Genomic DNA, 14,154 nt, shown 5'->3' with positions numbered 1-14,154 from the left:
GCTCTAACCTCTTTAAGTAGCTCAATTTTCATTCTCAAAGATGACACTTACTGTGTGTTTGTGCCTTAGTCTAAATGAATAATATCCTTTCCAGGGTTATTTAAGAACATGGTATCTTCTGTGACAGTAATAGTTAAAGTCTGATGATTGCCTTATAAGCTGAAAACGTTAACCCAAATAAATGAATCCTGTAGAACATAAGCAATATAGTTCATATTATTGTTTTAACATCACCATACTACTTGGTGAGTTGTGGAAACTGAGTATTAAAGGAACTATCTATGAACTGACAAAATTGTTATGCACAACAGGAAACAGGTGGTGCCTCTTAAAACACACTTTGTGTCATTTAGATGTGAGATTACTAATATCAGAATAATTTTAACTGAAAATCACAAAATAATTTTACTGTAAATCCTTTTTATTCGCCATATGAGTTATTTAACTTCCTCCTAAATAAATAGAAACATTCTGCAGTGAATGTATTTTAAGCTCATAGTATTAGGTAATTTGCAAGCAATCTGTTGATGATAAAAGTATTGTAACAGCTACAAAATGTATTAAAAAGTTAAAATTTGTTATTAAGCCCAAAACTGTCATTCATAAATCGTAAACCTCAATATTTTTACATGACTTATTCAGAAGAGTAATCAATCTCCTAAAATTATGTTATCCCAGGCTTTGCAGTGACTATTTAGTATTGATAAATTGTATTTTTGTTGTAATATTATTGTTGTATTTTTATGATGCCACATTTTAATTAAGCCCCTCCTCATCCCCCCTCATTTCTTAACCACATTAGTGGCTGCACATACCACCTGTATTGACAATTATTTGAAGCTAAATGTTGTGGCCTTCAGTCCAGAGACTGGTTTGATGCAGGTCCAGAGACTGGTTTGATGCAGCTCTTCATGATACTCTATTCTGTGCAAGCTTCTTCATCTCCCAGTTCCTAAGCAACCTACATCCTTCTGAATCTGTTTAGTGTATTCATCTCTTGGTCTTCCTCTACGATTTTTATCCTCCACACTGCCCTCCAATACTAAATTGGTGATCCCTTAATGCCTCAGAATATGTCATACCAAGCAATCCCTTCTTCTAATCACGTTGTGCCACAGATTTCTCTTCTCCCCAATCCTATTCAATACCTCTTCATTAGTTATGTGATCTACCCATCTAATCTTCAGCATTCTTCTATAGCACCATATTTCGAAAGCTTCTATTCTCTTCTTGTCCAAACTATTTATCGTCCATGTTTCACTTCCATACATGGCTACACTCCATACAAATACTTTCAGAAACGAGTTCCTGACACTTAAATCAATACTCAATGTTAACAAATTTCTCTTCTTCAGAAACACTTACCTTGCCATTGCCAGTCTACATTTTATATCCTCTCTACTTCGATCATCATCAGTTATTTTGTTCCTCAAATAGCAAAACTCATTTACTACTTTAAGTGTCTTCATTTCCTAATCTAATTCCCTCAGCACCACCCGATTTAATTCGACTACATTTCATTATCCTCATTATGCTTTTGTTGGTGTTCATCTTATATCCTCCTTTCAACATACTGTCCATTCCATTCAGCGGCTCTTCCAAGTCCTTTGCTGTCTCTGACAGAATTACAATGTCAATGGCGAACCGCAAAGTTTTTGTTTATTCTCCATGGATTTTAATTCCTACTCCTTTGTTTCCTTTACTGCTTGTTCAATATACAGATTCAATAACATTGGGGATAGGCTACAACCCCTGCTTCCCTTTCATGCCCCTCGACTCTCATACCTGCTATCTGGTTTCTGTACAAATTATAAATAGCCTTTTGCTCCCTGTATTTTACCCATGCCACCTTCAGAATTTGGAAGAGAGTATTCCAGTCAACTTTGTCAAAAGCTTTTTGTAAGTCGACAAATGCTAGAAACGTAGGTTTGCGTTTCCTTAATCTATTTTCTAAGATAGGTCAGAGGGTCAATATTGCCTCATGTGTTCCAACATTTGTATGGAATCCAAACTGATCTTCCCCGAGGTCGACTTCTACCCGTTTTTCCATTTGTCTGTAAAGAATTCTTGTTATTATTGTGCAGCCATGGCTTATTAAACTGATAGTTCGGTAATTTTCACATCTGTCAACACCTGCTTTCCTAGGGATTGGAATTATTATATTCTTCTTGAAGTCTGAGGGTATATCGCCATACTTCTTGCTCACCAGATGGTAGAGTTTTGTCAGGGCTGGATCTCCCAAGGCTGTCAGTAGTTCTAATGGAATGTTCTCTACTCCCGGGGCCTTGCTTCAACCTAGGTCTTTCAGTGCTCTATCAAATTCCTCACACAGTATCATATCTCCCATTTCATCTTCATCTTCATCTACATCCTCTTCCATTTCCGTAATATTGTCCTCAAGAGCATAGCCCTTGTATTGACCCTCTATATACTCCTTCCACCTTTCTGATTTCCCTTCTTTGCTTAGAACTGGGTTTCCATCTGAGCTCTTGATGTTCATGCAAGTGGTTCACTTTTCTCCAAAGATCTCTCTATTTTCCTATAGGCAGTATCTATCTTATCCCTCGTAATATATCCCTCAGGAGTCTCAGCATTCGTTTGCTGGGTACGGGCTTGACGAATCCGGGGTCCTCGAGCTGTGGACTGGTGTGCGCCGCCAGTCTGCTGATACCATAAGCTCTGGGCATGCTTCAGCGACCACCGTGTGGTGCAACGATGGAATGTTGTGTGTCTTAGGGACCGGGGATCTTGGCTTGGTTGCCTGGATCGCGAGGACGGTACATACCTGTATAAAAAACCCTTCAATCTTAAGGTGTGCTGTGCGCCGATAAGATGCATGGCTGTTGAGGTGGAACAGTCGCTAGCGGGCAACCTCTGGGGAACATGCCGCACCTCAGTTGTACAAGGCTTATCCAGGCATGCGGGGCTCTGTCTGGATGGACGTAAGTTTCCCTAGCTGCTCGTGGGACAACCATGAATACCACGAATTCTTCCTCTTTTCCTCATTCTAATTTTTCGCTGGCCAGTGGGATGGGTGGACCGCTGGTAGGCACTACCGCCCAATCCAACAAGAGGGCTAGGTTAGCCAGTCGTCCTGACTCCGGCATCAGCAAAGGTACAGTAGTTCAGAGTAACAGAGCACATACTGAAAACCAGAATGTGTTTTTAATTATAAAAAGGAAAGAGGGTTCCTTTGAAAAGATTTCGCCATTCTATTTCCAAAAGGGTCTAGAAGGAATAGCTGGAACTTTAAAATCAGTGAAGTGTTTACGGAATGGAACACTACTTGTTGAAACATCAACTGCTCAGCAAGCAGTTAACCTTCAAACAGCTGAAAACTTGGGGGTATACACTATCGATACAGAGCTTCACAGCACCCTGAACTCCAGTAAGGGTGTTGTTACCTGTAGGGATCTCGTTGACATTCCTGTAGAAGAATTAAAGAGTGAATGGGCTCAGGAGGGAATTATTGACGTTCAGAACATCATGAAAAGGGTGGATGGGAACCTGGTGAAATCAGACTCCTTCATTCTTACTTTCAATACCCCCAAACTCCCAGAACACGTCAAGGCTGGATTTCTTCGACTAAACGTCCGGTCTTATGTCCCAAACCCAATGCGCTGTTTTAAGTGCCAGCGTTTTGGGCATACAACTCTAGGGTGTGAAGGAGAAGAATCTTCCTAGAGGAACGTAAAATACAAGAAATAAAAACAACTAAGCGTATCCCCTACAGTGAAGCCAAAAAGATCTTTAAGGCGGCCATGCAGCCCCCCACATTCGTTACGTCTTTTGCTTCCATTGTTCAGAAGCCGCCTCTGAAGGTCGATGCATCTACCCAGCCGAAGGTTTTTAGTGTTGGCACGAACATGTTAACATGTCAGTGCACTTGCAAGGCTTCAAGTGTATCAGAGCCTGTAGCCCCTCCTAGAACAGCAGAGAAAGGTACAGTAGCTAACATTGAAGAGCCCCAGGCATCTCCGATTGCTGAGGCTGTTCCAAAGCCCAGCATGGTCATAAACACCCCAGCTACGGTTCCAACAAAGCCCTCTAAACAAAGGAAAGCACATGTGAAGCAGCACCAACAGATTAAATCGGCTGGTAAACCCTCGGATCCTGTTAATGTGGTCCCGCTAGACGCTTCATCAGACTCTTCCCCAGAGCTGATGGAGTCTGAGAATATGGGGCAATCATCTCGCCCCAAGACTGAGCCTCCACCCGCTGCTGTCTCCCCACCTAAAGAGAGGCAGAAAATACAACCACCGTGATGGCTCCCATACTACAATGGAACCTGCAAGGGTTCAGGACACATGTGGAGGAACTACGTCTATTGATTCAGGATAGACCTATGTGTGTATGTCTGCAAGAGACAAATTTCAGTGAAACATACACCCCAGAGCTATGTGGTTATGTCCTCCACAAAAAGGACGACCTGAGTGGACAGAGAGCTCGAGGAGGAGTAAGTATCTTCGTCAACACCGACTACCACTCCTCGCCTCTCTCCCTCACTACAGATTTACAGGCAGTTGCAATATTAGTACATGAGCGCCATATGCTAACAGTATGTTCGCTTTACCTGCCCCCACATGATGTGCTTGACAAAGAGGCTCTCAGTGATCTTCTTACACAGCTCCCCCACCTCTTCATCCTCTGTGGTGATTTTAATGCACACAATATGCTTTGGGGCTCTGTGAGTACTTGCCCCAGGGGTAGAGCAATTGAGAGGCTTCTTCTGTCTACCAGTGCCTATTTGCTAAATACAGGCCAAAGCACGCATTTTTGCATTGCAACTAGGTCATTCTCTGCCATCGATCTATCACTTTGCTCTCCAGCCATCACCCACACTGCTGCATGGGAAGTGGTTGATGGCTTACACGGCAGCGATCACTTCTCCATCCGGATTCACGTGCCACATGCAGTGGAACCGGAAAGGAAACCGCCTCGATGGGTGCTCGGTAGAGCCAACTGGGCACTGTATAGTCAACTCGCCCAGTTTGAACATCGGGTCAGTGTCCAGGAATGGGTGGATCATATTACTGAAGTGATCCACCGCGCCAGTGAAGCGACCATCCCACAGTCCACGGGACAACCGAAGCGGCAGCCTGTCCCTTGGTGGAGCGACGAATGCCGCTGTGCAATCAGGGCTAGGCGGGCAGCTCTGCGTAGGTTCAAATGCCGGCCAACTGTAGAGAACCTTGCAGCTTTTCGGGTGGCGAGGGCAAAGTGTCGTCGGATTATACGAGAGAGCAAGAAGAGGTCGTGGCAGCAGTTCCTTAACACCATTAATTGTTCTACACGAAGTTCCATTGTATGGGAGACCATCAGGAGAATTTCTGGGAGAGGTGGGAGGTGCCCTATGGCTGCTGTAATGTGGAATGGTACTCTCCACATGACCCCAAAAGATATTGCCCAGTCTATGGCGGCTCATTTTGCAGCTATTACTGCAACCACCAGTCAGAATCCAGGTTTCCAGCCCCACTGAGTGGCTGCTGAGAGAAGCAGTTTTGACTTCTGCTCACCCAATACAGAAGAGTACAACTACCCGTTTTCCATGTTGTGGATTCTGCATTGTGTGGGGCTCATGATACATCCCCTGGCCAGGATAGAATCCACTATAGCATGCTGCGGCACCTCACAGGGAGAAATAAAGAAATCCTCCTCCGAATTTTAATCTAGTTTGGATGTCCGGTCACTTCCCAGACTCGTGGCGTGAAGCAATTTTAATTCCTCTTTTAAAACCTGGGGAAGACCGCACTTGCCCGGGTAGTTACCGTAGTGTTGCCCTCACTAGCTGCGTGGGAAAGACCTTGGAGCAGATGGTCAACTGCCACCTTCTCTGGATGTTAGAATCCAGACAACTCCTTAGTTGCTTTCAGTGTGGGTTCAGGAGGTATCGCTCCACCTTTGATAACCTGGCCCTCCTGGAGGCGGCCATACAACAGGCTTTCCTGCACCAGCATCACCTGTTGGGAATATTTTTTGAGATTGAAAAGGCATATGACACTACTTGGAGGCATCTTATCATCAGGCAGTTCCACGAATGGGGTCTTCCGAATTTTATTCGTTCCTTCCTGTCCCCACATTATTTTCGATACCGAGTTGGAGACGTACTGTCTAGTCGCTTTGAACAAGAGAACGGTGTCCCTCGAGGTAGTGTTTTAAGTGTGATGGTCTTTGCTATTGCTATTAATAGTATTACGTCTGTTGTGAAAAGTCCTGTGCAGTGTTCCTTGTTTGTGGACGATTTCTCTGTATTTTGCTCTTCTTCAAGCCTTGCAACGACGACTCGTCAGTTGCAACTCACTCTCCAACGTTTGGATGACTGGGCACAGAAGAGTGGTTTTCAGTTTTCAACTGATAAGTCGGTGTGTGTTCTTTTTAACCATTCTCGTTCCATTTTTGACTTGCCTGAGTTGAGGATGAGGGACACCGTTCTGAATTTTAAAGACACGGTGAAGTTTCTGGGCCTCACTTTTGATTCTAAGCTTATGTGGCTGCCATACATTAAGGAACTGAAAAAACGGTCTCTTAAGGCGCTGTCTATTTTAAAATGTCTTAGCCATCTCACATGGGGAGCAGACAGGACTTGTCTGCTCCGGTTTTACAGAGCCTTCATGCGGTCCCGGCTTCTTTATGGATGCACGGTGTATGGGTCTGCAAGACCCACTTATTTGAAGCTGTTGGATGTGGTGCACCATGAGGGGATTCGGCTGGCCACTGGGGTGTTCAGAACGAGCCCCATACCTAGCCTGTGTGCAGAGGCAGGTGAACTGCCACTTCACCTCAGATTTTACTTTCAAATCTTTATTTTTTAACATTTTAGATAGACATCATGATTTTACAGTAGTATACACTGATGGATCCCAACAGGGGGATTTTCTTGGCTGCTCAGTAGTGTTCCCCAAGTGTGTCATCAGGATTCGCCTTCCCCAGGAATACACTGTTTTTTCCGCAGAACTTCACGCGATCCTGAAGGCATTGGAGCAGATACGGTGTACTCAGGGCAAAATCTTTCTAATTTGCTCTGACTCAATGAGCGTATTACAGTCACTGCAGAACCTGTACCCAGCAGAGAAGTTGGAACAGCTGATTTACAACCAACTGTACATCCTTCAACGACAGGGCAAGCAAGTGTCCTTTTGCTGGGTGCCAGGGCATGTGGGCATACGGGGAAATGAACAAGCTGATAGAGCTGCCAAGGACGCCTGCAGATTACCGGAGGTGACACAATGTTTTATTCCTTTGCAAGGTATTGTTTCTGTGCTGCGGCGGAAGTATATGCAATTGTGGGAGGAGGAATGGCTGGTGGTGAGGGAAAATAAGCTGCGATTGGTGAAACCCACCATCCAGCCGTGGTGTTCCTCCTGCCGGTCACCTAGGCCTGATGAAGTGACCCTTACACGTCTTCGCATAGGGCACTGTCCTCTTACGTATTCATTCTTACTACGGTGAGAGGAATCCCTGCTGTGTGATGCCTGTGGCATACGAATCACTGTACGCCACATTTTCGTTGAGTGTGATTTATATCGTTCTGTCAGAGGGCGGAAGTTAATATTAGTGGGGATCTGCCCTCGATTCTAGCCGATGACGAGGCGAGTGTCAAGAAAGTTTTAAGGTACTGTGATGTTTCTGGGCTTCAGCCAAAAATTTTAGGTTGGAATTTTTAGTGTGTTGCCGAGTGGCTTACCACTCCTTTTTATACTTGCAATAGGCGATTTCCAAACATGTGCTATGTGTTTCATTTTAACCCTTTCACCTACGTTCTCTTGCAGTTATCCTCTTTATGTGCTGCATTCCACTTTGCAACTGTTGACGTGCAAACTGCCTATGTAGCCTTTCACCTTTAATTTTAGTCCTCTTTTAGCACTGGCTGCATTTTAGTGACACTCGTCCGTTGTTGTTCCCGTTCGGGTGCTAAAGACTACACTGTTGAGCGCCCATATCCATCATATCCATCCATCCATCCTCGTGATATATGCCTCTACATCCTTACATTTGTTCTCTAGCCATCCCTGCTCAGCCATTTTGCACTTCCTGTCGATCTCATTTTTGAGACATTTGTACTCCTTTCTGCCTGCTTGATTTACTGCATTTTTGTATTTTCTCCTTTTATCAATTAAATTCAATATCTCTTCTGTTACCCAAGGATTTCTATTAGCCCCCGTCTTTTTACTTACTTGATCCTCTGCTGCCTTCATTATTTCACCTCTCAAAGCTACCCATTCTTCTTCTTCTTCTTCTTCTTCTTCTTCTGTATTTCTTTCCCCCATTCTTGTCAATCATTCCCAAATGATCTGCCTGAAACTCTCTACAAGCTCTGGTTCTTTCAGTTTATCCAGGTCCCATATTCTTAAATTCTCACCTCTTTGCAGTTTCTTCAGTTTTACTCTACAGTTCATAACCACTAGATTGTGGTCAGAGTCCACATCTGCCCCTGCAGTACGAGCACAGCAAGGTCGTTTTGGTTGGTGTTACAAGGTCAGAACAGCCAATCATCCAGACTGTTGCCCGTGCAACTACTGAAAAGGCTGCTGACTCCTCCTCAGGAACCACCCATTTGTCTGCCGTCTCAGCAGATACCCCTCCATTGTGGTTGCACCTACGGTACGGCTGCCTGTATCGCTGAGGCACACAAGCCTCCCCGTCAAGGTAAGGTCAATGGTTCATGGGAGGGGGGGAAGCTAAATGGACCACATGATATTGCCTAGCAGTACAGGTTAAGTAATTTTTAATAACTTAAATTTAAAATTACGTGGAAAATGAAACAATTTCATTTTCAGCTCAACCTTTTTTCGAACTATTTTATTCTGTTATAGTTTTCATAATTATCTTTTAAAAGCTGACTGGGAAATGCATAGCAAAATTTTGTTGGCTACCAATTTATTGGTGTGAGCTGTACTGAAGCAATGTGGAGTAGCAGTGGATGTCACTGGCTGCTGTGCCGCAGGTTGCCATTCCAAGTCTGATCACCAGCAAATGTATGTTAATAAGTATTTATCTTTTCTAGAAGGTTCTTGAAATGTCTTGTTTTGTAATGTTTGTATATTGTTGTTGTATTTCAAGTCTGCATAAATTGCAACACTCTCTGTCCAACAGGCAGTTCTGTTCTGTTTGTACTTTGGTGTCCTTGATAAACATACTTTCAATGCTAAATGTCGTATTTCATTGACGACACTGCTTTCAGATTTAGACTTGATTGTAGTTCTGATGTGATAGTATTAATTTTTATACATCTTTCAATGTAATATTCTATTTTGTATAAATCAAAAGCATTAATGTAGCTAGGGCTAGTAGGAGCCAAATGGGAGTTAAAACTTATCCGGTATAGCCAGTAAAAGTCAGTCTGCATTGGGAGATAGGAGGTCATGGTATTAAAGTATGCAATGTCGGTTCTTCAGAACACAGTGTGTCTGGGTATTAAGAACTCCTTGGTTTTTAAATTGCCCACCACCATCAAAGCAATAAAAGAATGAAGAGAGTATTACATTTTACATGAAGAATTACTCATGAGAAAGTTTAATAAGTCATAGCTATTCCATTTCTTAATTACTCACTAAGAAAGTCTGTGTTTGGACTATTTTGTAAAGAATCCAGATGATTCTGTATGTCTTGTTACTGTGTATGAAACTTTCTTTCATCCCTAAATAACAGAAAAGAAATAGTAGTCAAAGCTGTGAATGGAAACAGGTCACCATGCACAAAAAAGTCAATTCACTTCATCTGTGGGAATGATATATATGTAACACACATAAGCAGTCAGTTTTAGCATGTTGACAGGGCAGTGAAAGCCCTTATGTAACAATGGGAAGTGCTGATGATGTTTTGACTTTGAAATGTACATGGCCTAGTAAAAATTCCAAAAAGTTTTGACTGCACACAAAAAAGATGTAAAATTTGATGCATTCAAAGAAACTGTAATGACACAGGTAAAACTGTAAGCTGAAGCACAACAAGAAGGAAGCACCATAGCCAAACCACTGTTGTATTGGATCAGTTAGTACTTCTTTAATGACTATGTTCAAGAAAATATGTACTCCATTGAATTAAGTGCGAAGAATGTGAAACCAGCAGAAACCAGAAACATTAGACCAGAATGGCATGTTTCTTGCATTGGGGATACATATTTAAAGAGGGATACACTCATATTTGGGTGGGTGGAGGGGGAGAGATGACTATACATGCCTGCAAGAAGAATATTGAAAGCACGTGAGTTTGCATGACAGTGACATTTGCAGAAACAGATTATTTAAAAAAAGTTGTTGTAAATGAATCACATAAAAAACAACCATTGCACAAGAGAAAACCATAGAACACTTAATTACCTTAACTGGAACATAGTAAGAAAAACACTTTTCTGGATACTGACAAAGTCTTATGACTTACCCAAGAGATAATGCAAGTACAAGAAATTTATAATACAGTGGAGAAATACAGTGAGAAAACCATTTATTTGATTTTTTAATAAAACTTTCTTGAATATGTGACCACATTGTCATGTTCCTTCAATTCTGCCAATTTCAGATTTTATTTAATGATGATGTAAATAAAATAGAAAGAAACTTCCACATGGGAAAAATATATTAAAAACAAAGATTCCAAGACTTACCAAGCGGGAAAGCGCCGGCAGACAGGCACAATGAACAAAACACACAAACATACACACAGAATTACTAGCTTTCGCAACCGATGGTTGCTTCTTCAGGAAGGAGAGGGAAAGACGAAAGGATGTGGGTTTTAAGGGAGAGGGTAAGGAGTCATTCCAATCCCGGGAGCGGAAAGACTTCCCTTAGGGGAAAAAAAGGACAGGTGTACACTCGCACACACACACACACACACACACACACATATCCATCCACACATTCACAGACACAAGCAGACATATTTAAAGGCAAAGAGTCCGGAAAAATGGAAGATGAATACAAAGTGGAACTTCTTGTACAAACGAAAAGAGAAAGTAAGACGATAGAGAAGATTTCAAAATGCAACAGACACAATAACAAACGTAATTGTTGGGTTCAAATTAATGATGATGTAAATAAAATAGAAAGAAACTTCCACATGGGAAAAATATATTAAAAACAAAGATTCCAAGACTTACCAAGCGGGAAAGCGCCGGCAGACAGGCACATGAACAAAACACACAAACACACACACAGAATTACGAGCTTTCGCAACTGGCAGTTGCTTCGTCAAGAAAGAGGGAAGGAGAGGGAAAAATGAAAGGATGTGGGTTTTAAGGCAGAGGGTAAGGAGACTCTTTGCCTTTAAATATGTCTGCTTGTGTCTGTGAATGTGCGGATGGATATATGTGTGTGTGTGTGTGTGTGCGAGTGTACACCTGTCCTTTTTTTCCCCTAAGGGAAGTCTTTCCGCTCCCGGGATTGGAATGACTCCTTACCCTCTGCCTTAAAACCCACATCCTTTCATTTTTCCCTCTCCTTCCCTCTTTCTTGACGAAGCAACTGCCAGTTGCGAAAGCTCGTAATTCTGTGTGTGTGTTTGTGTGTTTTGTTCATGTGCCTGTCTGCCGGCGCTTTCCCGCTTGGTAAGTCTTGGAATCTTTGTTTTTAATATATCAGATTTTATTTACATAGAGTAACTTCATACTAGCCATAGAACCTTTTAACAAAATGTTAATGATCTCTATTTTTGATTGGATGGCACAGGTGGGAATTCAGGGACTGATATCTTGTATTGATGTTAGTTTTTATTTGAATTCCTACTGACAGGACCAACATACAAGCTTGAATGCACAACAGTCTGACTAGGAGTAATGACTTCATAACAGGACCAACATATGTCCCTAGCAGCATGATACAGTTCAACAATGTCTACATCATCGTTGTCTTCAGAGCTTACAGCTGCCAGGGGAGATACAAATGACCAACAATTGTATTTCAGAGACTCAGAGCAGTTGTCTGTCTGCTTTATACTCAGTGTGCATGTCCTGCTTATACTAGTGTAGATAAAACCCTATTCATTGAGGTGGTGCCATGAGTGAGTGGTGGGATGTACTTTTCATAGGAGAATCCTATTACAGGTTTCAGAATTATTCTTGCTCTAAATTCATCAGTGAAAACACCTTGGAAAGGGACTAGGATGGTGGTAGTGTGCCCCTGGTGTGGAATTACATGAGGGTTGATGAGTGTTTACAGCTTCAGCTTCACACATTTGTTAGTCATCAGATAAATAATGTTAATGACTGTAGGAAAAGAGATTATGAACTGCAACTACATGCTTATTTTTTCAGATGTGCAGTCCATTCACATTTCCTTTTCATGGACAATAATTTCTATCTACTTTGAGCTACTCTGGGCAATGAATTTTTCACAAGTGAAAGAAGTTATCAAATACAAGTAGTCAGTGTGGTTACTAATTAAGAATCCCAGAGAATGTGTTCAGGATACACTGGAGAGAGAAACTGCAAACAGGCAGATGCCAACAAGGATTCACCCTGTCCTTCACTGATTGGCTGTTGATAGAGTTTGTGAACCATATCTTAGAGGGCACATTTGCCAATTATTGTGTACCGTAAGTCCTATCAGAAGTGCTATGTCATAGCCTTCCTCTGACCTTTAAACTGTTTTACCCAGCCTGTGAAATATATTTGACATTTGTGAGAATTTGTCAAGGTCCTTTGGTGACAAACACTAAGGCTAAGGAAAGTACTTGGTTGTTCAAAAGTTCCTGGTATTGTAACATTAATTTCATTTAAATTTTTGTAGAAGTATGCAGTATATTTTCTTCAGACAATGACTTTCCTAGTGTCGAGAGAGAGAGAGAGAGAGAGAGAGAGAGAGAGAGAGAGAGAGAGAGAGAGAGAGAGAGAGAGACAGCTCATTTAACTGCACTTGGCAGAAATACATGAAATGAAAGTAGAAGTAAAACAAATATTGGAGAAACATTAATTTTTGTCCATTGTTATTGAGAGATCAACAACATTTGACATCAATATGAAGCAGACTATATACATATCACTGCAGTGAAAGAGATTTAGGTCTCCTGTCCAATGCTTATTGTATTAGAGAGTTCACAAATATTACTGTTCATGTTACAGAACCCATTGCACCGAAAAAAGTTGCTGTTGGCACTGGCTTCAGTATCTGAGAGCCCTGCTGCTCGTGCTGATCCCCTGCTGGCAGCAGCTGGGCAGCTAGACTCTGCATGGGTTTTGCGGTGGTTGGATGATGCTGGTTTGCCTCAGCACAAAGAGGTATTCTTAGCAGCAAGGGTGGATGGCCGCGTGCTTCACCGGCTTGCTGAGCAAGATCTTGCTTTGCTGCATGTTACTTCTAGCCTTCATGTCGCTAGTTTACGGAGAGGAATTCAGGTGAGTTGAAATGCCTTACAAAAGAATTTACTGTTTTCATAATGAAGTACTAAGTACTCTTAATTGTTCTGATTCCTTCCAGTGAACCACTGAGATCTTTTAGTTAATGTAAAATACAGGAGAAGATTATGTTGTATACAATCAATGAACATTTCACTACTTGGACACTGATACCTTACAATGAACACATGCAAATTTGTATAGCACTATAACCTGAAGGTATAATTGGAATGTCTTGAAACACTGGTATTTATTAACTTTTTACTATACATCAGAATCGGTGCATTAGATCCAAGATGTCAGTTGAATCTGGACTTCTGTTATGTCAAAGTGTAGTCTTTTGTGAAGTTTACCTTGTAATATTCCAAAGTCACTTTTTGGACCCTATTTTACTGGATAAAATCCATGGATGTTTCATTGAATGTATCAAAGATTGTCATTTCAAGGTTTTTGCAGTGTGGAACCCAGTAAATGTTCTCTGTAGTGAATATTAGTCTGAATAATTGCAATCACTTTATGACAGGACCGATGTGTAGACCTAATGACAGTTTCAAAGAGTAATAACTCACAGACAAGACCAGCTTACGGCCATAATATTATTGTGTACAGAGATTACAGCTGCTAGAAAAAATGCAGATAAGCAACAGATGCAGGTCAGGGACTCAGAGCATTTGTGTGTCTACTTATATTCAGTGCCCGTGCCATGCCTATAGTGGTGCAGAGACAAGTCTTTTTTTTTTTTTTTTTTTCATTATGGAATCAGCAGCACTGAAAAGGGGTCATGAATGAATTGTGGGATGTACTTTTAACAGATGAATCCTACTTCA

The 14,154-nt window shown here is 41.8% G+C and overlaps 1 protein-coding gene across 18 annotated transcripts in view; it reads left to right on the top strand.

The window, feature by feature from the left end:
• The window catches only part of LOC126356275 (liprin-beta-1), a 299,230-nt gene that overhangs the window by 236,547 nt on the left and 48,529 nt on the right, over positions 1-14,154 (top strand). For all 18 annotated transcript variants that reach the window (XM_050007143.1, XM_050007138.1, XM_050007133.1 and 15 more), the window contains one exon: positions 13,055-13,327. In XM_050007143.1, coding sequence (XP_049863100.1) covers positions 13,055-13,327 — 273 coding nt within the window. The remainder of the gene's footprint in view (positions 1-13,054; positions 13,328-14,154) is intronic.

Source organism: Schistocerca gregaria, chromosome 3, assembly GCF_023897955.1.
Source record: "Schistocerca gregaria isolate iqSchGreg1 chromosome 3, iqSchGreg1.2, whole genome shotgun sequence".
Lineage (NCBI taxonomy): Eukaryota > Metazoa > Arthropoda > Insecta > Orthoptera > Acrididae > Schistocerca > Schistocerca gregaria.
This window is presented reverse-complemented; position numbering and strand designations above follow the sequence as displayed.